At 34.0% G+C, this 22,339-nt stretch overlaps 2 protein-coding genes across 7 annotated transcripts; one reads left to right on the top strand and one right to left on the bottom strand.

Moving 5' to 3' along the window:
- Positions 1-995: 995 nt before the first annotated feature.
- Positions 996-5,152, top strand: LOC131660387 (uncharacterized). Of its 5 annotated transcripts, none has more exons than XM_058929632.1 (4): positions 996-1,195; positions 1,496-1,660; positions 2,180-2,321; positions 2,443-5,152. In XM_058929632.1, the coding sequence occupies exon 4, from the start codon at positions 3,801-3,803 to the stop codon at positions 4,686-4,688; it is 888 nt and encodes a 295-aa protein (XP_058785615.1). In that variant the 5' UTR covers positions 996-1,195; positions 1,496-1,660; positions 2,180-2,321; positions 2,443-3,800; the 3' UTR covers positions 4,689-5,152. The 5 variants fall into 5 exon arrangements, with proteins under 5 accessions (XP_058785615.1, XP_058785614.1, XP_058785613.1 ...); XM_058929631.1 differs by having other exon boundaries at positions 2,435-5,152; XM_058929630.1 differs by having other exon boundaries at positions 2,404-5,152.
- A 965-nt stretch (positions 5,153-6,117) lies between these two features.
- On the bottom strand, positions 6,118-9,561 carry LOC131660386 (glucose-1-phosphate adenylyltransferase large subunit 1-like). 2 transcript variants are annotated; one of them, XM_058929626.1, is made up of 14 exons: positions 9,197-9,561; positions 8,930-9,058; positions 8,660-8,830; positions 8,328-8,420; positions 8,121-8,204; positions 7,977-8,032; positions 7,783-7,876; positions 7,516-7,701; positions 7,340-7,420; positions 7,171-7,257; positions 6,976-7,080; positions 6,788-6,894; positions 6,639-6,699; positions 6,118-6,553 (listed from the first exon to the last, which is right to left on the bottom strand). In XM_058929626.1, exons 1-14 carry the CDS (start codon positions 9,377-9,379, stop codon positions 6,452-6,454), a joined length of 1,539 nt encoding a protein of 512 aa, XP_058785609.1. In that variant the 5' UTR covers positions 9,380-9,561; the 3' UTR covers positions 6,118-6,451. The 2 variants fall into 2 exon arrangements, with proteins under 2 accessions (XP_058785609.1, XP_058785610.1); XM_058929627.1 differs by having other exon boundaries at positions 8,930-9,052; positions 9,197-9,555.
- Positions 9,562-22,339: the final 12,778 nt, after the last annotated feature.

Raw genomic sequence — 22,339 nt, 5'->3', positions numbered from 1 at the left:
ACATTTCAAATTCCAAAAGGTTAGGACAAAGTTTTGGTATAACACCTCAGTTTGGAGATGACTCACTTTAAGATATTGTATGGACGTGATCCTCCCATTCTCAATAGATATATGCAAGGTAACAAGAATCCTCCATAGATACAACAACAAATATGTGAGAGAGAAACTTTGTTGACACAGTTGAGAGAAAGTTTGAACAAGAACCAACTTATGGATGACAATTTGGCCCATACCCCATGGGTACCTGTAAAAAATGCTCACAACGAGAAGGATAAAAATTCGCAAAATATATATGGGCACAGACAGATATTACCTATTAAAATAAGCGGGTATGAGAGCGGACACATATATCTTACTACTCACCCCGTCTCATATCCGCACTGATTCTTTATATAATATCATTACTATTATTATATAATAATGCATGTTTATCAATCTTTTAAAAAATATATCACTATTAAAGTATTACACATTTTAATAAAAGTGTGTACTTATTTTTTAACTCAACAATAACATCTATAATTTTTTTAATATTGTTAAAAAACTTTAAATTATATGATATTTTTGTAACTAATCGATTTAATTTAACTACAAATACGGATAAACGGATATGAGGTACTCATAAGATAGGAGTACGAGTATGAACATTGGTGCACACGCGGATATGAACTCGAATACGGAGATTTTTCAAATTACAAATATGAGAGGAACAGATAATTTAGTATTCTATCCAATTCCTAACCATTGCCATTCCTAACCTAATCCCACATAAAACAAAATATTTCCGAGTAAAGAAAGGGTGTGGAGTTTTTAAGATGAAGTTGTGGTTAAACTCCAACTTTATAAACAACATTCAATAATCTTATCACATGGTGTACTATTTAATTTTTATTTATTTATTAATATTATAGTGGCGGTCTTGACCGACGCTAGTATATTTTCTTGAAAGATTTCACCGCAAAAAATGTTTAGTTTTCCCTAACAATTTTCGTTATTCTCTTTTTTATATTATCTTTTAAAAACAAAAAAAATTGAAGAAAAATAAAACGATTAAAATTCTAATTTTCAGAAACAAACCCTCCGTCCCTCCTTGCAATCGTTTCAGAACACTGCAAATATGTTTGAGAAGCAAAGTTAATATGTTTTTCTCAGAAAGCAAACCCTAACGAAGAAACCTTCATTTCAATCCTTTGAGGTAATCACTCTAACTCACAATCTTGAATTCTTGTTCTTCTTTTCATTCCTCCTCTTCCTCCTTCTTCTCTAAATTAGGGTTTTTACAATTCTCCCTTGTGTCCTTGTGTACCGATGACTGTTACTTTATCTGATAATGGTTTTGTTTATGTTTGTTTTGTGTATATTATGCTAGATGTCTAAATGCTAACTATTTCCATGGATTACAATCTTATTGTTTTGTTTTGTCTATTTGTCTTTGTCATGATGAATCCCAAAGTTTGTATCAATTGCAACTCATTTTTCTGTATTACTTTGACAGTTCATCCGCAACCGTTGTTCGTCGAAGATACTGTTTGCTCATTCGCATCTTCTTTCGGAGATACAGTTTGCTGTTCTTTATTGCTTTCTTCCTGCACATGGTCGATTCCTACAGTGCCTTCGACTTCACCGTCGTTGTCTGATCATTTGGCTTCTTCACAATTTGGTGAGTGATAACGAAATTTGTATGTCACTTTTCGGCAGGAGTGTCCAAAGTAAACTCATTCACAACTTCCATTCTGTCTATTCCATAAATGATTTTCCATTTTTTTTCATTACTTTGATTCGTAGCTTTGATTTGGCGTTTCGATTCGGAGCTTCGATTCGACGCTTTGATTCATAGCTTTGATTTACCCCATTATATGCTTTATTCTTAAGAAATGTTGTTTACTGAGGTTCAAGTGGCTCCACTTATATGCATTTTACATTTGGGTTTGACTAGTTCCAAGATGGACTTCTTGTTACTCATTTTTGTTTGCTTTCATAATATTATTTTCACATACATTTTGAGATATTTAGGCTTATTTGACATGGACACATTACCTCATAATATTTATTATAGATTTTTTAATTGTGTAATGTTAAAAACAATTGAATATTACAGTAGTTGATAAGTATTAAAGATTATGTGCCTTTTTTGTTTTGTTTCTTTCTAATGGATTTTAAATTATATATCTGATTGTAGGTTTACTCCAAGCAATGTTGCTGCTGCAGCAATTAAAAAAGTTGGAGCAAAAACTATTTTGGGGAATTTTCAATTGCTATAGTGAGCTTTTAAAGGAACAGATAGAGCAAAAGAGAGAAAAGAATGGTTTGACATGTTTAAAGTAAGACGTGTAATTTTCTTTTTAGTAGTTTGATGATAATGTATTTTTTAGTGTTTAATTTACTTTTCTTATATATTATGAGTGGTCAACGTTGTTGGAAATAAAATTTGAAGAATTTCAGAGACAAATGTTTGCTATGATAGCGTGCTCTTCTAAGGATCTTTCTAGTGCCCATTCTTGTACTCATCCATCCTCATTACGAAGACGAAGATGAGGATGATGAGCAGTGGATGAAGATGAAGATGAATGATGGATTTAAGCCCAGGTAGATTTACAAATTCGTAACTCTCACGTCAAAAACCTCCATGTCGCTACCACAATTGGAATTGCATACTGCTTTTTAAAGCCATCAATTTCATCCTTTTGTGCCAGCATCTCACCTCTTTTTTAGAACTAATGCATGACATTTGGTCAATCTTGCATAAGATGGGAGAGCATGTGCCATATATAAATGGGATATCATCCCTATTTCAAGTGAAGGATCTATAATAAAACTCAAATTTTGAACTCCAAGGAGCTTGCATGTGATGGGAGTGTATGAACATGGAAAGTGGATCATGTGTCTGGAAGATGACAAGCAGTTCTATTTATAAATAACCTGTAAGATCTTTTTTGATCTAGTACATGTGTGTGAGTTGATCAAGGATTTCAACTAGGGGTGTGCAAAATATCCGGTTTTGATGTCCAAATCCATAACCAAACCTAAATCACTTTTAAATATCCGGATATAATTGAATGGTTATTAACCGGTTTAGTTATAAATGGTTTGGTTATCCATTCATATAATCCGGATATAATTAAACGGTTATTAACCGATTAAATTATTTTGGATTCGGTTATAATTCGGTTATTATCCAAATCCAAATATTTTAATTCTCAAAATATTAATTTTTTTTTAAAAAAAATAATTTTGAAAAAAATAATTTTTAAAACTGGATTTTTTAAAAAAACCGGTTATATAATCATAACCAAATTTATAACCAGTTTTGATTAAAATGTGGTTATGGTTATAAATCCAAACCATTTAAATGGTTTTAAAATGGTTATGGTTTGGTTTTTGAAAATAACCAACCATGCACACCCCTAATTTCAACACATGTTAACATATGTTTAAACGTGTGGTGTGATTCATGTTCCTCCAACAGAGACATGCCTGACAATACTGCACACGTGAAAATGGTTATGTTTATGATTAAAACACGTTTTAGGTGAAACATTTGCATTGAAAATGTTATAATAATGCAAATGAGTTGGAATTATACCTTGGAGGAGACAAAGCTCTAACATTTTTGTAATAATGTCTAAATTCAAATCTGGATTAGTTGGCCTCATTGATATGTGATTAAGATGTGATTCCTTATGTCGCCTAACACCTTTGATATAAATTGAGAAGATGCCAATGGAAAAATACAGATCCATAACTCAATTCAACATTCAAACAAAGGCTTCTCTTTTTCTTCTCTTTAGCAGAAAAAAAAAATGGCAGTATCTCCTATGAATACAAAATCCAATTTCCATGGCCGCTCAATCAGCTTGCCATCTAGACCACACCCCCTCATTCTTAAATGTAATCAACATTTGGAAACCTTACAAAGGTCTTCCGATGAAACCTCCTCCTCATCGTCAGTTTTCCATAAGATTGATGGCTTGCGAGATTTGATCGAGTGTGTTGAAAATTTGATTCAGCTTCCACTAACACAAGATGCACTTCTCCATGATCAGCATCAAGAAAATTGGGTAAATAACCTATTGGATGGATCCTTAAGGCTATTAGATGTGTGTAGTTCAGCCAAAGATGCTGTAATTCATACAAAAGAATGCACAAGGGAACTTCAATCCATCATTAGAAGAAGAGGAGGCGGAACGGAGGTCACTGCAGAGGCTAAGAAGTTTTTGACATCTAGAAAGGTTGTGAAAAAGGCCATCTCCAAAGTATTGACAAATTTGAAGGCTAATACTAAAAATTGCAATGTCTTGTCTACAAAGAAAGATCATCAAACAGAGGCTTTGATTAAATTATTACAAGATGTTGAAGTAGTTACACTTTCTACATTTCAAACAATACTGCAATATATCTCAGGGACCACACAGTCAAAGTCAAATATCTTCGGTTCCATTTCGAAGCTAATCCAACCCAAAAGAGTTGCTTGCTCACTATTGACAGATGAAAGTGAATTTGCCCAAGTAGATGTAGCATTGCAGTGTTTCTTATTTACCAAGACTAGAAAACTTGAAGGGATCAATGATCTCCAAAACCACTTGGAGAAAACGGAGTCATGCATTCAAGACCTTGAAGAAGGGCTTGAGTTTTTGTTTAGGCGTCTTATTAAAATCAGAGTCTCACTTCTAAATATCCTCAACAATTAGTAGAACTTCTATGAGACTCAAAATTTTGTAGTGATATAGATACACTTGTACATGGAAATTATATGTGTAAATATATAGCAATAATAAAGTGATACTTTTTATTAATTTCCTATTGCAACATCTTCTTATACCTGATGATTATTTACTAACTTTAGATCAAATAAATCATGACAATAGCTTTAGGATTTTCTTTGTTTTGGACTTGCACTGATGGACGCTATTTTGGTTTTCAAGTGGAAGTCTAAGTTCCTAAAGAAATTATGGTTTCTAACTCAACAGAAATATTATTATCATACATAACATAGTTGATGAATAGAGTGGAGGTGCAATAAAGGACCCATCCATAATGTGTAACACTTACTATGCCAATATAGGACTCTGTACCTTATATGATGCATATTCCAATACTACACAATTGCGTTCTTTTACGGATTGTTAGGTATCAATAGGATGACAAAAATGGATATACAAGCAAACGAAAATACAAACAAATGAATCATAAAAAGATTCAGTTGAACTGAATGATGCATACAAAAGGAGAAAATGACATGCTTTTCATGGACACTAATAGTACCCATACAAAAGGAGAAACTCACATGCAAGAGGGAGCCAAAAACCTAGTCTCATAAATAGCTTTTTGGTTTTGTAGTCTATTTTATGAAATAGTAATAATGAGAGAATGCTTCAATGTCTTAATAAATAACCATAAATGATTAAATGAAGTAGCTAGAAAAGAATCATGTCTAATAAGTGGAGGCAAGGACTGCCTCGGCGGCTTTGGCCACATGACTGGTGTTGCGATGAGCGGCCAATCTAGTTGATTTCAAAGTGATCATTGTTGGTTGAGAAAATTCACACCGATCTGATCGGTCGACAAGAACAGTTGTAGCGATGCAATAGAAAGGATCTAAAGAATTCAACGTGGAATTTTCCGAGAATCAAAAAACAGTTCCCACAACGGTGCCGCCATTCAGGCGTGGAAAAAAGATCGATGATGTGCTGATGAGAGCTGTAGAAGCTCTCTGGTACGGCAGTGTAAGTCTTGGAGCATAGGAAGTACTTGTAAAGTTATCACTCCAACACACAAGTTAGTAAGGTCAAAATGGTGTAACTTGCAAAGATGAATGAAAATGTACACATAATGGCATGTAATTGGGCTTATATGTGATGTGACTGATGGTTGGAAACCGCTTCCTGTAGGCACAACTTGGATTGCGGGAAGCTGTTGAATCGGATCTGAAGGCTTAGTTCTGGTGAGCGTATCTGGAGTTGTTGGATCAAACTCAGATAACTCTGATTTTAACTGTACCGTGCAATCTTGATCCAACGACTCCAAGAAGCAGCTTAGAAATCCAAATTAGTTTATATAGGATATGCATTTTGAATTAGCTGAGTAATATTATATGTCTATGTTATTTGAAGAAACAAGTAACTAGAATGCTTATTTCCACCATTCAAAATAATAATTTACTGATACACTAATTTAAACGGTGTCTTTTACAGTTGCAAAGGAGAGAATATGGAAACTTGATAGCTCACAAACTCAACCCTTCAATTTATTTTACTTTTCTGCATCTTCACTTTCATCATTTATTCATTTCTATTTCTACATCTAGTGGGAGAGCTCCTATTTTACACATGCAGCTTTCTCTATTCAACATAGCATTTCGTACGATCCCAAAACATGGGATGAAATGTTCCTTGCAAATGCTTCTTCCGGCGCTTTATCGAAACCAGCTCGTGAAATAACTACTAACCATTGTTTATATGACAGTTCCGTCTTCTATCGTCGCTTTCTCCATTATGATGGTGATTCCGGATCGGATGTAGAAACCATCTTCCGATCTATCTGCTTCTTGAACGCCCTACAGATAAAACATTCGAGTTTATAAGCAAGCATGAACAAATGTATTATGGACAGGAAAACTACTAACTTATATTTATGCTTACGTCTTTGTTCGCAATGACAACGTCTTTCCCGATCTTTGCATTCTTGTCAATAATGCAGTTCCTTTAACAAAGGTAATAAATAACAAACTATGAGAGTTCACAATAGTAAATAGATTTGATAAGCGAAAAATGCTAATCGGGACAATTACTTGATTTTGGTATTCCTTCCAATGCCAATCGGGACCTTCCCTTCTGCAAGTAGAGAAGCGATTTCGGATTCAGTTTGGTAATAGTCCGCTCCCATCATTACAGTGTCCTGTAAAAAGTGATTTTGTTTTTAGTTAAAAGGAACCGTTTAAAGGAACATCGAGTCTAGAGTATATGGTAGCTTAATTACCTGAAGCTCAACGCCATAATCTAAACGTGATCTTTCACCGACAATGGAGTGTTGGATTGTACAATCTCTCAGGAAACATCCATGTGAGATAATGGCATCCACAACCTACCAAAACCATAGCAACATGACAGAATAAGAAAGATATAATGTAACGACGAGTTATTAGCATATTACAAGATAGATAGGTTATAGTACCCGAGAGTTGTCAAACTTTGTTGGTGGTAGGAATCCTGGAGATGTGAAAATCGGTGTCTTTGGATCATAAAACTCGAACTTTGGACTCTGCAAGAGAGAGTAACATATATCAGATTTTAGTTTCAATCAACTAAACTGAACAAGAACATTGACAATTTCTTGAACCTACCTCTTCAGTAAGGGCGAGGTTAGCATCGTAGAAGGATTTTATCGTTCCAATATCTTCCCAATAGTCTCCGAAATAATATGCCTGCAAAAAAAACATAGATTTTTTCATTGCTACCATTGTCGTATATTGCAGATAAAATTTTTGTACGAAAATATATGTATTGGAAATCCTCTTACTTGGACATTATGTTCTTTTATAGCTGAAGGAATGATTTCAGAACCGAAGTCATTAGCTGTAGGATACCTCCATTTCAGAAGCTTGAGTAAAACATCTTTCTTGAATACATAAACTCCCATAGAGGCAATATATGGTGACTTCGATGCATCTTGTGGTGACAAGCCAAGACGAGAAGTATCAACTTGCTGCAAAATGAGAATGATCAATTTATTTTTTTGTCTCTTCAAAAAGAAGGTGCAAACATTATGTTATATGTTTGGAATTACCATTGCTTTCAGATCAGGGCCTTTCGGTTTTTCTGAAAATTGGATGATGTTGCCTCTGTCGTCTACCTTGACCAATCCATAATCCGATGCACGGCTGAAAAGCAGGCGATGAAAATATTAATTTTGTTTTCATTGAGTTGGTTCTTTCTTCTATTCACTCATTCTAGAATGAAACAAAGTATAATAATACTCACTTGTCACCAACAGCAGCACACGAAACTGTAATATCGGCATTTCTATCAACGTGACTCTGTCAATTTTTTATATAAATATATCAGAAAAATTTATAACATCAAATGAAAAAACAATCCACTCTACAAAACAATAACACCGTATACCTGCAAAAGGTCCATGTAATCCATTCGGTATAAATGATCTCCCGCCAAGATCAATACATTCTCGACGTTTATATTCTTGGCATCCTACGACAAAGAATCTATTACTTATCAACAATCTCAAAAATGAGAACAAAAGAATCGATTACAATAAATAATCTATTACCTATCGACATGTATATACAAAAACAACAAAAATCATTTGTCTACCTCAAATATCCAGGTAAATTGTCTCACAGCATCCGCAGTTCCTTGAAACCACTTCTTTCCAGCTTCTCCTGGTGTTTGTGTCGCCGCCAGAACCTATTTGGACATTTTGATGGATTTAAATTAGTCCGCATGGATCATAAATAGAAACAAACTTGAAATTCATCAACAAGAATCTCCTTCACCGGATCAGTATTTCTCTATGGAGTTAGGCCGAAAGATTAGTAAAGTCTGGTCAAAGATTGTTCCATCCAAAATTATTGCATGAATATTTAAAATAAAGACTAGAGAAAAACTAGTTTCCATCCATTTTCATGATGGTGATGCATGATTACCTCCACAAATCCATCACCAAAGTTGACACCATTTCCGAAATAGGTTCGAGCGATGTGACGATTTAACGAAGCAGAGTTGAACTGAGTCAGCACAAATATCTTATTGATCCCACTATTGATGCAGTTACTCATTGGAATATCTATAAGCCTATAGCATCCTCCAACAGGAACCTTCAAAACAAACACAGCAAACAAATCATCATCACAAACAACAGAAAACACCAAAATGTTAGAATCCAAACAACAATTCACATCATAAAACTCACTCACCGCAGGTGTTGCAGCTCGTTTGGTAAGAGGATACAGATGTGTTCCAGGCCCTCCTCCCAACACAATGGAAATCACATTCTTTGGATCAGCCCTTAGTCTCAGAAATGAAGGCACTTGCAAATTCTGAAACTTAAAAACACACTCATAATCATAATCATACACCAAACAATAATGTAGCAAAATAGTTAGCATAAACAAAATTAAAAAAATCAAAAATTTTTCAGAATTGGAAGCAAAAGTTGAAACCCAGAATGAAATTGAGTTTACCAGGGAACCTTTGGGGTCATCTGAAGTAAGAATAGCAGAAAAAGCAGCAGGTTTGATCTTCTTCTGTGCTATGACCCATGAACTGTTTTTCAAGCTTCCATTGACTCTTTCTCCAAAAAAAGAACCTTTTTTAGAATTTAGAAAATGGGTGTTGGTTTTCAAGCTCACACAACCAGAAGCCATTGTAGTAACCTCAAAAAACTAAGCTTTTTCTGAGTTTGTTCAAACTCACACAACAGAATAAGAGAGAATCAATGCTAAGGTAAACTAAAATGTGGAATACAAAGAAAAAAAAAAAAAGAGAAGAATGTGAATCTAAGACTAATTATTGAGTAGTGATGAAGGAAATGGTGTTGCCTTTATTGAGAAAAATCAGAAATCAGGAACCTCAAATTCATAAAAAAAATTATTATTTTAATTTGATATTTGTTTGCCTTTGGGAACATAGTTGATGAAATGATTCATTCACAAAAGTCCAAGGTTGCAATGGGATTCTCATTACACAACAAGACATGTCATTTTCATTTGATGTGAACTTTTGCGGTTGATATTTGCTTCCATGTGTTGTAAAAATGTAACAAAGTGTTTCAACTTTCAGTCAAAAATAAAAAGTGTTGTTAGAAAAAGAGGTGTTGGTAGTTTTATTTTGTGTAACAAAAAATTACTGGTTCTTATGATGTAATTTAAGGATGCTTACATCTGACATTTGATGGCGGGGTTTGGATGTATGTGGAAGTTATTTGTCATGTTGCAAAATTTGTAAACAAAGTTAATGATTATAGGATAGGTTGATTGAGTTTCATAAATCTTGTTAACATCATACTTAAAGTTTCCATTTTACTATAATTATAATTCTTTTTTAGTAATTAATCGGTATAAATGTGACATGCTTAGAGATGAATTAAAGTTTGGGTTGTTTAATTGGGTCCCCCTACTAGTAGATTATTGATGAAATTGATCTTAGGATTAGTTGATTATTTGGTTAAATATTGAGTATTCAAAAAGAAAAAGTGAATTAAAAAACTGCTAACTTTTATAGTACGATTTTGACTTCAACAAGCTTAATCTCACACGAAACAAGTCATTAGTCTAAAATGAGTCATCTCATACACACGTCCTAGGGTATACTAAATATATATGTCATGAAATTAGAATCACTCGATCAATAATTATATAAGTATGTCTTAAAACTTTAAATAATGAATAGAAAGAAATCAAATTTTGAAACTGTCTGAAGCTAAAGTTGTAGAAAGTCGAAAGCAACATAAAGGTCTACAACGGATGATGAAACCGTGGCGGCGGATGATAAAGGTCTATAAAGGTCTAAAGTTGAGTGTCTTAAGAGAAGGAGCATAGAAGGATTTTCAAATTCAATAGGTTTGATAATTTAAGGTTAAAATGCTTTATTTGTAAAAAATTCGATCACTTAATAAAGGATTGTCTCCAGAAGGAGGAAAATGAAGATTCTTGTCAGATTGTTATTGTCTTAGAGAATGATAGTTAAGAAAGTGTTGGTGTAATAGTGGTATCGAGTTTGGAGACTAGCGAGAGTTAGATCATGGACTCAAGTTGTTCTTATCACTTGTGATCAAGGAAAGTATACTTTGAGACTTTGACGTTGGAGGAAGGTGGAGTAGCTAGCCTTGGCGACAATAAAGCTTTCAAGGTTCATGGTGTTGGTATGGTCAAACTTGATTTTTTTTAATGAATGTGAATTCCTCCCGTACAATGGGAGGTATGTTCCATTGGTTAGAATTTTTTTTAATTCATTAACATATTTATGATCTAGGTTATTGCATTAGAGTTGAACACGAGGAGTTAAAGATTTCACATGGTGAAGTGATCATGGTTAAAGATTTTAAAATATGTGGGTTATATTTTAGAAGGTTACATTGTTGTTTATTCATTATCGGCTAATGAACACTTTGGAATCAAGACCAAGCTATGTGGTTTGAGATAAATACATGATAGATGTCTCGAGGTTGTTTTAGAACAATTGAATGAGTTTGCAAGAGACAAGGTATAAAAAGCGCATTTGACCGTTGAGTTGTCATTGATTTTCTGGGTAAGGTTAATGCCAAAGCGGCTTACTTAGTTGGTATATATCCATACACATAAATAAACTTCCAGAAACTTGTGGAGGTTTGAAGTAGGAAACCTGCTAACTACTCGGTTTTGAATGTCCTCAAAATTTGTGTTTATTGATCAAATCAAACTAATTCATATTAATGGTGAGGTTGTGAATTAGATCTTTATGGCTATCCAAAAGGTGAGAAGTTGAAACCAGAGGATTAAATTTTACAATTTGAAAAATGTATTACATTCAACGAGTCTTGGAATTGGAGGAAAATTAAAGAATTAGAAATGAAAATTTCAAAAACTATGGCAGAAATACTTTGATTGAGGTGGAGGTTCCTGTTATGGATACTAGTAGTAGTGAAAAAACTATTATAGGGGTTTTTGTTTATCATTTGACTCATGATAAAGTAAGAAGGAATATTGTATCATCTTAAAGATATAATTTTGTCGCCTTGGTAGATATGATTTAAATGTGGTTGAAGAGTTGCAAAACACATAAACAAAGATTTTTAGGAAGACATTTGAAAGCAGGTGAAGTCAAATATGGTTGAAAACTCATACTTAAAGCTTGTTAGAATACTTAAGCAAGAAAAAGTGGTCGAAAGAAACTGGATGCAAGTGACAAGATCAAGGTTGTTGAATAATGATTTCAACATGGTATAGAACAACAAAGTGGTTGATGGGTAAAACGACATCACTACGGTTTAAAGTCAATGTGGTTGACGGGTAAATAAACACTAATATGGTTTAAAGTTAACCTGAAAAAATTGTAGAAGTATCCCTTAAAATCTTAAGTAATGAAAAGAAGAAAATCACATTTCAAAATTTTTAAAATCCAAAATTGCAGAAAGTATAAAAATAGCAAAAAGAATGACATGTGAGCCGTGGTGCGGTGGACCACGATTTAGTTTACTATTTATCTTATTCATCTTTAGTCTTGATAAATTAAATGTTAAATTTAAATTTCATCTATAATTTTATCAACAAATTTACCATTATGGTAAGAATTTTTACGGAGCAGACAACCTCTTCGCCTTTTTATCCCTCTCTCATGCCACATATCTTAGGTCCTGGATAGGGGTGGCAAAGTGGACGGGGCGAAGTCATATTACCAACAAAAAAAAGAGCGGAACGGACAAGCCCACAAATTGAAATGGGCATAAAAACTTAGCCCGCCCCGCCAAGGTGGCAGATTGGCGGGTTTGTCCGCCTATTTTTTTATTTATTATTTTTTCATTTTTTTCAATATATTTTTTTACATTTTAATTGAATTTTTCACAAAGTTTTTAGAACAATTTTTTATAAAACATTTTTTACCAAATTTTACTTAAAAATATTACATATATTCACACATAAATATATAAAATAAAACCATCAAGAATTAGAATTAGTAGAATTAATTTAAAAAAATAGCGGATTATGACGGAGCGGCAGGTTTTGGCGGGCGGCGAATTTTGGCGGGAGATGGCGGGCGGCGGGTTTTGGCGGGGCGGGCTATGGCGTGTGGCGGATTTTGGCAGGACGGACTATGGCGGACGACGGATTTAAAATGTCAACTTAACCCGCCAATTTTTAGCGGATGCGCGGATTGAACCGACGAACCATTATCCGTTTTGCCACCCCGAAGTTCTGCATACTCTTCAAAAAATCAAACCATGTGTTGAAATGTGCTCAGAATCGCCACTAATTCCCATCAATAGAGACTCCTCCAACGCATAAATGGACGGTTCTCGTGATACATAGTCAGTCGCATATACAATTGTTACTGCTCACTGCCCCCACCACAAGAATCTACCTCTATTTGTGTTCATGATTCTTTGTGGTCCACCATACCTAGCCTTTCCCATTCAGTACAACACTAGTATATTTAATATTACTAATATAAATAAATAGAATACTATCATTTGGCAAATCGAAAAGATCATTTTGTGCATTTATATAATGTATCAAAACTCACCTATCAACCAATACTTTATGTATTTAATTAATAAATATCATTGATCTTATGACAAAGTGTATTATTAATTTTTGTCTTGGTCGATATAAAAATAATCAACGAGTTACTACAATATCACACAATACACGCATTACTAGCATTAATATTAATATTAATATTAATATTTGTGTATCATAAAAATTGTTGAAATATCTGAAATTATATGGTATTTTAAAAACTAATTAATTAATATTTTAATTGTATGTTAATATAGAGTTGGGATCTTATGCAAAGGTGCCAAAAATTAATAGGATATTACAAAATATAAATAAATTGACCAAGAATCAAAGGAGGATATTACAAGCGACAGCCAAAAATCGAAAATAAAGCGAATTTATAGTTTGGAAGATCAAATCACTCCTTAAAAAATCTTTATAATGAAATGAGGTAGGGTATTCCATAAAAAAAAATTAGGTTTAATGCATCATTTGATTTCTTTACTTAATTTAATGTTTTACCTTGATCTCTTAACTAAAAAACGTATAAAATAGTCTCTTAACTAACATTTCAATTCTGTGAAATGGTCTCTTCCGTTAATTTTTCATGAAAAAATGTTAAGTTTTGCTTTGTTGGACATTTAACATTTGACTTGAAATTTTTTTATTTTATATTCATTTAAAATTTAAGAAAAAAGGATATTAAGGCAAAGTTTTAGTGAAAGAACACCCTTTCTGTTTCATGTCTCTTTGTCTTCTACTATCACCATCACAAAATGACGCCGTTCTTAACGATTATATCCCACCAAAACGATTAATGTTTCATTAACTAACCTCTCTAATAGCTTCCCTTCAATCTCCGCCACCAAATTTTCAACTTTTTTTTATTAATCTTATCCATCACGTCTTTCATTTCTATTAACCCGTGAATGTCTTCTAAAATTAGTTCGGGTGTAATAAAGTACTACCAACAAATTTAAAGTTGAGTTTGTTGGAATGTCAAGGTTTTTTTTCCCTTTCTTAAACTCAAGTTAAAATGTTCAGAAAAAACTCCAAACTTATTTTTCTTTTTAGAGAAAAAATATTTTGAAAAACCAAAATTTGAGTGTTAATATTTGAATAAAAAATACACATTTCAAACACTTAATATACTCTATTTCAATATAATAAGATGTATATAAAATAGAAGATAAACGAGTAATAAATTGTGCCACTACTTTATGACAAAATCAATTATTTTAAAAATTATATTCATATGATATACCTATAAATATGATATACCTATAAGATACAATATTATTTATAAGTATTGGCTGTCCGTAAAAGATCAATTATTTTATATTAGAAAATTAAAAATATCAAAAACAAATTCCACATTGGTTTTTTCTATAATTCCAAAAAACTCAAATATTGAGTTTTTAGAAAATCCAATAAAAAGGTAATAAATAAGCAAAAAGTATAGAAAGTAAATAAATTTTAATTTTAATTTTCCTTATGAAAAACTATGGGGTGAAATGATTATGTGTAGGGTATAAAATACAAATTTTTCTATATGGTTTTATTATATGAAGCGACATAAATCGGTGTAAGATAAGGTTGATAGTGAGAGGGAAATATGCATGGCATATTTAGGCATTTTTAGGGTTATCATGGAAGAATGTGATTTAACATTTTGTAGGAAACAAACAAATGCATGGTGCTACTCATTCTTATGCTGGGTGGCTCCTACAGAGTACAGTGTTGAATGTGATGCACATGAGTTGCATGAATGTTGTGTCTTCTTCTTATTGTTTGGTTTGTTGGTGTGACTCAACCTTCACCGTTCAATTGTCCATCAATATCTTAGACACTGGTTTCATAGTCCCATGTCTTTGTTTCATTTGATTTTTGGCTGTATTCTGTTGTACTTAGACAAGAAAAGAGTTGATTGCCATTTTGATTTTTGATTATGTGAGTTGTTGTCTTTTTGAGTTATTCTACAAGTATATTCGAATCTATTTTTTTGTTGGGAAGGCTGTTATTTGAATGTATTTTTAATTAGTCTATTTGGTTATCATGTCTTTTATTATTAACTAGGTTGATGATTTTCTATGTGTTTGTGAGAATTGGATCGAACTCTATTAGGTTGAAGGGTAACTTTTAGTTTAACAGGGAATATGTATGAGGTCGAAGCTTGTTCGCATGTTGTTATCTAAGACTTACATATTGTAGTAGAAGTGTGCTCTAGTATGTGGGTGTCGAAATGCTATGGTTATTAGTATTTCAAATTAGGTTTGTTTGTTATGTTCAATAGTTTAAGTTAGTTTCTAACCTAAGTTAACTTATAATGATTATTTGTGAAAAAGCCCATTAGTTTAATATGTTAGATTATTATAAATAGCATACTAGTCTCTCATCATTGCATACAATAAATTCTAATTTATGGTGAGAGGGTTATTTGTTATTCTTGTAATCTTGATTCAAAGAGAAAGTAAAGAATAACAGTTACAACAAATTCCATGTTGTTTTTCTAGCTTCTCATTGTGTTCCCTTTTATACTCTGTTCTTGGCATCGTTTTCACAACAAATTGGTGCGGAGAGCGTGGAGAAGATGACTTCAACAAAGTATGAGATTGAAAAGTTCACCAGAGTGAACGAGTTCGATCTGTGGAACTTGAAGATGAAAGCCCTACTGGTCCAACAGGGTTGTTTGGAAGCGTTGAAGGGAGCGACAACTATGGACGTTGCGTTAACGGAAAAATAAAAGACGACCATGATCGAGGAAACCCACAACGCAATTCTATTGAGCCTTGATTATCAGGTTCTTTGACAGGTATCAAAGGAGACTAAAACATTAGGTTTATGGGTGAAACTTGAAAGTTTGTACATCTCCAAATCGCTAGTAAATCGACTCTACCTGAAGCAAGCTTTATATTCATTCAAGATGATTGAAGATAAAGTGTTGGCTGAGGAGTTGGATATGTTCAACAAGCTGATTCTTGATCTTGAAAATATTTATGTGAAGATCGATGATGAAGATCAAGCGTTGTTGCTGTTGTGCGCTTTGCCTAGGTCACATGCTCACTCTTGTATGGAAGGGAGTCCCTGACCTTCGAATAAGTTCAATCATCCTTGTATTCTAAGGACTTGAACGAATGAAAGGAGCATAAACCTTCGACGGTTGGTGAAGGCTTGACCGTTAAGGGAAAATTCTTGCAAAATGATGTTAAGTTCGACAAGAAGAAATGTAAAAGTCAGCAGAAGTCTTACAGTGGCGAAGCATCTGGTATTCAATGCTATCATTATAAGAAGGAGGGTCACACAAGAAAGATGTTCCCTGAACACTTGAAAGATCATGGAGGTAAGGATAATGGCAACATAACCATTGTTCAAGATGATTTTGAATCATCTGATGTTCTTGTGGTTTCAAGCAGCGACTCGAGTAAGGAGTGGATCATGGATTCAGGTTGCACTTGGAACATGACTCCAAACAAAGACTTGTTCGAGGAATTATGTGATCAAGATGGTGGATCTGTATTGCTGGGGAACAACAATACTTGCAAGATTGCAGGTGTCGGATCTGCGAGATTCAAGCTTCATGTTGAGTCAATAAGGTTGTTGACTGAAGCCAGGTATGTTCTTGATTTAAAGAGAAATTTGACTTCTCTTGGTGAATTCGACAAGAAAGGATATGTTTTCCAATAAGAGAAAAGTATCCTAAGAGTCATGAAGGGGTCGAAGGAAGTCTTGAGAGGCGTGAAGAAACAAGGCTTGTATACCCTTGAGGCTGAAATTGTAAGCGGTTCGACAAATGTTGCATCCACGAAACCTTTGTCCAAGACATAACTTTGCACATGAGATTGGGCCATGTTAGTGAAAAGGTTCTGGTCGAATTTTAAAAACAAAATCTGCTTGGTGGAGACAAAGTTGAAAAGCTAAAGTTTTATGAACCACGTGTACTTGGAAAATCTTGCAGAATGAAGTTCAAAAAAGGCAAACAAAGAACACATGGATCCCTTGATTACATCCATGCTGATATTTGGGGGCCTGCAAGGTGTCCATCACATTCAAGAGCGAGGTAATTTCTATCCTTAGTAGATGATTATTCTAGAAAATTATGGGTATTCATCCAGAAGACTACGAGTGAGAGTTTTGAGAATTTCAAATTTTGGAATACTCTGCTCAAAAATCAAATAGGCAGAAAGGTCAAGAGATTAAGAATCGATAATGGCCTTGAATTTTGTAATGAGGTGTTCGACAGCTTTTGTGTTGCCTCTGGTATTAGAAGGCACATAACTATTGCAGGTACTCCAAAACATAATGGTTTGGCTGAAAGGTTTAATCAAACTATTTTGGAGAGAGTTAGATGCATGTTGTCTAGTGTTAGGTTAAAGAAGGTGTCCTTCGACTGTGTTAGATATGAAGACACTTGAAGAGGTTTGGTCGAGAAATCCACCAGATCTCGACAAACTGAGAGTATTTGGCTGCGTAGCCTATGTTCACATTATGGAAGAAAAGGTCGAACCTAGATCTCTGAAAGAGTCAAAGCTTATAGGTTATGGTTCCTAGAGCCAAGTCACAAGAAGAGTATCACCAGCCAAGATGTAGTTTCAATGAAGCTGAAATGGCTTTTCAGAAAACTGATGATGTTGGTTGAAGTACAGAAATATCTGACGAAGAGCTCGAACAGGTGGAGATTCCTGTTGAGGTGGAGCATGTTAATGTTGAATTTATATCCTAGATGAAGTCGAAGAAGAAGCAGAAGATGCTGAGGAAGTTGAGGAAATTGTCGATAACTACCTATTGTTAAGAGATAGATCGAGAAGAGTCATCAAGCCACCTCAGAGACTTGGGTATGCAGATCTTATTGCTTATGCCTTAATCTCTATAAGTGAGGTTCTGGACAAAGAACCTAGAGACTATAAGGAACCTGCTAGAGCAAGGTTAGTTAGTTGTAAATGGATTTTCAAAGTTAAAGAAGGAATCGAAGGAGTGGCGTCGAAGAGATACAAGGCAAGGTTGGTTGCAATGGGTTTCACTCAGAAAGAAGGTGCCAACTTCAATCATGTGTTTTCTCCTGTTGTGAAGCATAAGTCCATTCGAATGTTACTTGCCATGGTGGAACAGTTCGATCTTGAACTAGAATATATGGATGTGAAGACTGCATTCTTGTATGGTGATCTAGATGAAACGAACCTGATGAGGAAACCTGAAGGTTATGTCAAAAAGGGGAATGAATATTATGTATGCAAGCTAAACAAATCTTTATATCGACTGAAACAATCTCCTCGACAGTGGAATAGGAGATTTGACAAGTTCGGGCCATACATAAGTTTCGTTAGAAGCCAGTTCGACTACTTTGTTTACTTCCAATTTCTACTTGGTAATTCATTTGTTATTTTGTTGCTTTTTGTGGATGATATTCTCATAACAATCAACAATTTGAAGATGTAATGAGGGTGAAGGATGAACAAAATAAGGAGTTTGATATGAAGGATCTAGGAGCTGCATCCAGGATCCTTAGGATTGACATTCGAAGGGATAGAAAATAGTCGAAATTATGCTTATCTCAAAAGGCATACCTACGAAAGATTCTCGAAAAGTTTGGTATGTCGAATTCAAAGCATGTTGTGACTCCAACAAACCCTCAATTCAAGCTGAGTATCAACTAGTGTCCCAGTACTAATTTCGAAAGAGCTTATATGAATAGTATCCCATATGCTAATATAGTAGGTTCTTTGATGTATGATATGGAATGTACTAGATCCGACATAGCATACGTAGTAAGTCTTGTACGCTGGTACATGGAGAATCTTTAAAAGGCTCATTGGCAAGCATTAAAGTGGATTCTAAGGTACAAAAATGGGTCTCTAAACCGAGTCCTAATTTATGGTGGAGCCTTGGGTGAAGACAGTAAAGTAGTAATTGAAAGATATGTCGACTCTGGTTATGTAGGTTGTATGGATTCCAGGAAATCTATTTTTGGATATGTTTTCACTATGTTTGACACATCTATTAGTTGGAAAGCAACACTTCAGAAGGTTGTTGCTTTATCAACCACTGAAGCAAAATATATTACCCTCACTGAAGTTGTGAAAGAAATATTGTGGCTTGAAGGCTTTGCAAAGGAGCTGAAACTTCAAAGTCGAGCTATAACTATTAAATGTGATAGTCTATGTGTTATACACCTGTTGAAGAACTCAACATATCATGAGAAAACCAAACACATCGATGTGAGGTTGCATTTCATCAGAGGAGTAATCGAGCGTGAAGAAGTCTAAGTCTTGAAGGTTTCGATAGATGGTGCTGATATGATCACAAAGACATTGCCGAATTGCAAGTTTTTCCACTGTATGCAGTTGATAAAGTTGCATGAAGAAAGCTAGTTTCGTCTTTGATACAATAGAGTTTTTTCAAGGTGGAGATTTGTGAGAATTGGATCGAACTCTATTAGGTTGAAAGGGTAGCTTCTGGTTCGATAGAGAACATGCATAAGGTTGAAGCTTGTTCGCATGCTGCTGTGTTAGACCTACATATTATAGTGAAGTGTCTTCGAGTATGTGGGTGTCGAAATTCTAGGGTTGTTAGTAATTTGAAATGGGCCTATTTGTTATGTCCAATTGTTTAAGTTAACCTGTACCCTACTTTAGCTTGGAATGGATATTTGTATAAAAGCCCACTATTTTAGTATGTTAGGTTTATTATAAATAGCATACTAGTCTCTCATTATTGCATGCGGCAAATCCTAATTTAGGATGAGAGAGTTATTTTTTATTCTTGTAACACTTGTAATCTTGATTTAAAGAGAAATTAAAGAAAAATAGTTATAACCAATTCCTTGTTGTTCTTCTTGCTTCCCATTGTGTTCCCTATTATACTTTGTTCTTGGCATCGTTTTCACAACATGTGTGTTAGTCGATTTAATTTATTAAATTATAGTTCAAAGAATAATAATTTATAATTAAGAATTTTTTTATCTCAATGGACCTCGTCTTGATATTATATTTATTGTTTGTCTATGTGCTCGCTTCAAGTATTCCTGAAAAAACAAATCTCAGTGTGATCAAATGTATCATGAGACATCTTACTGGAACACAACAACTGGGTCCAAGGTACCCCAAGAGAGTGGATTGTGACTTAATTAAATACACCAATACTGATTTTGTTGGGTGCAGATTGGATAGAAAAAGTATTAGTGATACATGTCACTTATTTGGGAACTCGCTTGTCTCCTAGCATAGCAAGAAACAAACAAGTGTCATGTTATTAACAGTTAAGGCAAAATACGTTGTTGCGGGTAATTGTTACTCTCATATTATTTGAATGAAATAATAATTTAGTGATTACAGTGTTAATCTTGGAGTTGTCCCGATAAAATGCGACAACATTAACGCCATAAACCTTACTAAAAATATGATTCTTGACTTGTTGAAGTGTGCCTTAAAACCTTTTTTGATGAAGAGAAAGAAAACATATTTTGAGATTGCCAAAAATCAGAAAGCCGAAAAGTAATCTTGTTCGAGCGATTTATGGATATCGAGTTCAATCGGTTCGGTTCATTGATCCATTCATTAATGTTAGAATATGTTACATTAATTTGGAGATCATATAAGTTAATATAAAAAGATATTATAAGATATGCATAATATTCTAAAAGATATTATAAGATATATATTTATAATAGTCTAATAGATATTATAATATATTTACAATATTTGATAGATATTATAAAATTTTAATAATATCTTTTCTTCTAACAATTAAGGAGGTATGTTTTGGGATTTTTTATGGATTTGTTGGATTTTTGCTATTATAAATATGTATCTCTTCTGTTATTATAGTGTGACAATCTTAGAGCTTATACCAACAAGGGAGAATAAGGGTTTAGGGAATTTTAAGGGAAAACTTAGAAAGGCAAAAGTTTTTTGAAAATCTTTGGAGTTATCTAAGGGGATTGGGAAATACTTCTAAATACCTTGGGTTTGAGTAATTCTTATATTGAGAGTTGGAGAGGTTGGGAAACACTTGGGTAGAAAATAGGGCTTGTTGTTTGAGAATCTTGAAGTCTATTTTCTTGCAACTCATCTGTAATCTCTTGTAACAACTTTCTGAGTATAGTGAATTGGAGAGCTACTCTCTACCCCAGAGTAGATCATTTGATCGAACTGGGTAAATAAACCTGCGACTTTTTCTCGTCTTATTCTATTATATTATCTGTGTATGAATTATTATTACTGTAGACCATTTATTTTGGTTGCTACTATTCTTTGTCTCACAAACTGATGTTGAATTTTGTCGTAATTCACTATAAGATTCACAGCAAATATGTGCGGTGAGCATAGAGCAAATAGGTATTGTTTACAAGTGAGCGCCATGGTTAGATGGGAGATCAAGACATTTTCCGGTAACAACGACTTCGAGTTGTGGAAAATTAAGATGCAAACAATTTTAATTCAAGATAAGTGTATCGATGCTTTGAAGAGTGAAGCATTGATGTCTGTAAGGCTTACACAGCTACAGAGGATCGAGATGGGGGATAAGGCCAAGAGTGCCATTATCTTGTGTCTCAGGGATAAAGTTCTAAGAGAAGTCTCCAGGGAGCAAACTGCGGTTGCTATGTGGGCAAAACTTGAATTATTGTATATGACTAAATCTTTGCCTCACAAGTTGTATCTGAAACAACAAATCTATTCATTATTCACAATGAAAGGTATGTTCCAGAACTCAAGCGAAATTTGTTATCTATAAGTATGGCAACAAGTGAGAACAAGGGTTTAGAGAATTCCAAGGGAAAACTTAGAAAGGTAAAGGTTTTTGGAAAATCTTTGGAGTTATCTAAGGGGATTGGGAAATACTTCTAAACACCTTGGGTTTGAGTGATTCATATATTGAGAGTTGAAGAGGTTGGGAAACACTTGAGTTGAAAATAGGATTTGTTCTTTGAGAATCTTGAAGGCTATTTTCTTGTAACTCATCTGTAATATCTTGTAACAACTTTCTGAGTATAGCGAATTGGAGAGCTACTCGGAGAAATGAGATAAGAAATTCTCTTATTTTGGTCCTCAAATTCTTCTTGGGCCTCAGCCTCTAACTGGCCCATAACACCCTCCTTGCTTACAAATTTGAACAAGTTCTACATCACGTGTATATGAT

This window comes from Vicia villosa, linkage group LG3 (genome assembly GCF_029867415.1).
Source record: "Vicia villosa cultivar HV-30 ecotype Madison, WI linkage group LG3, Vvil1.0, whole genome shotgun sequence".
NCBI classification, from domain to species: domain Eukaryota; kingdom Viridiplantae; phylum Streptophyta; class Magnoliopsida; order Fabales; family Fabaceae; genus Vicia; species Vicia villosa.
This window is presented reverse-complemented; position numbering and strand designations above follow the sequence as displayed.

Coding starts and splice junctions, on each gene's coding strand:
- LOC131660387 (XM_058929632.1), top strand. CDS start 3,801: ATGGCAGTATCTCCTATGAATACAAAATCCAATTTCCATGGCCGCTCA.
- LOC131660386 (XM_058929626.1), bottom strand. CDS start 9,379: ATGGCTTCTGGTTGTGTGAGCTTGAAAACCAACACCCATTTTCTAAAT. Junction 9,059..9,196: donor ATGACCCCAAAGGTTCCCTG/GTAAACTCAATT, acceptor TGTGTTTTTAAG/TTTCAGAATTTGCAAGTGCC. Junction 8,831..8,929: donor AACGAGCTGCAACACCTGCG/GTGAGTGAGTTT, acceptor TTTGTTTTGAAG/GTTCCTGTTGGAGGATGCTA.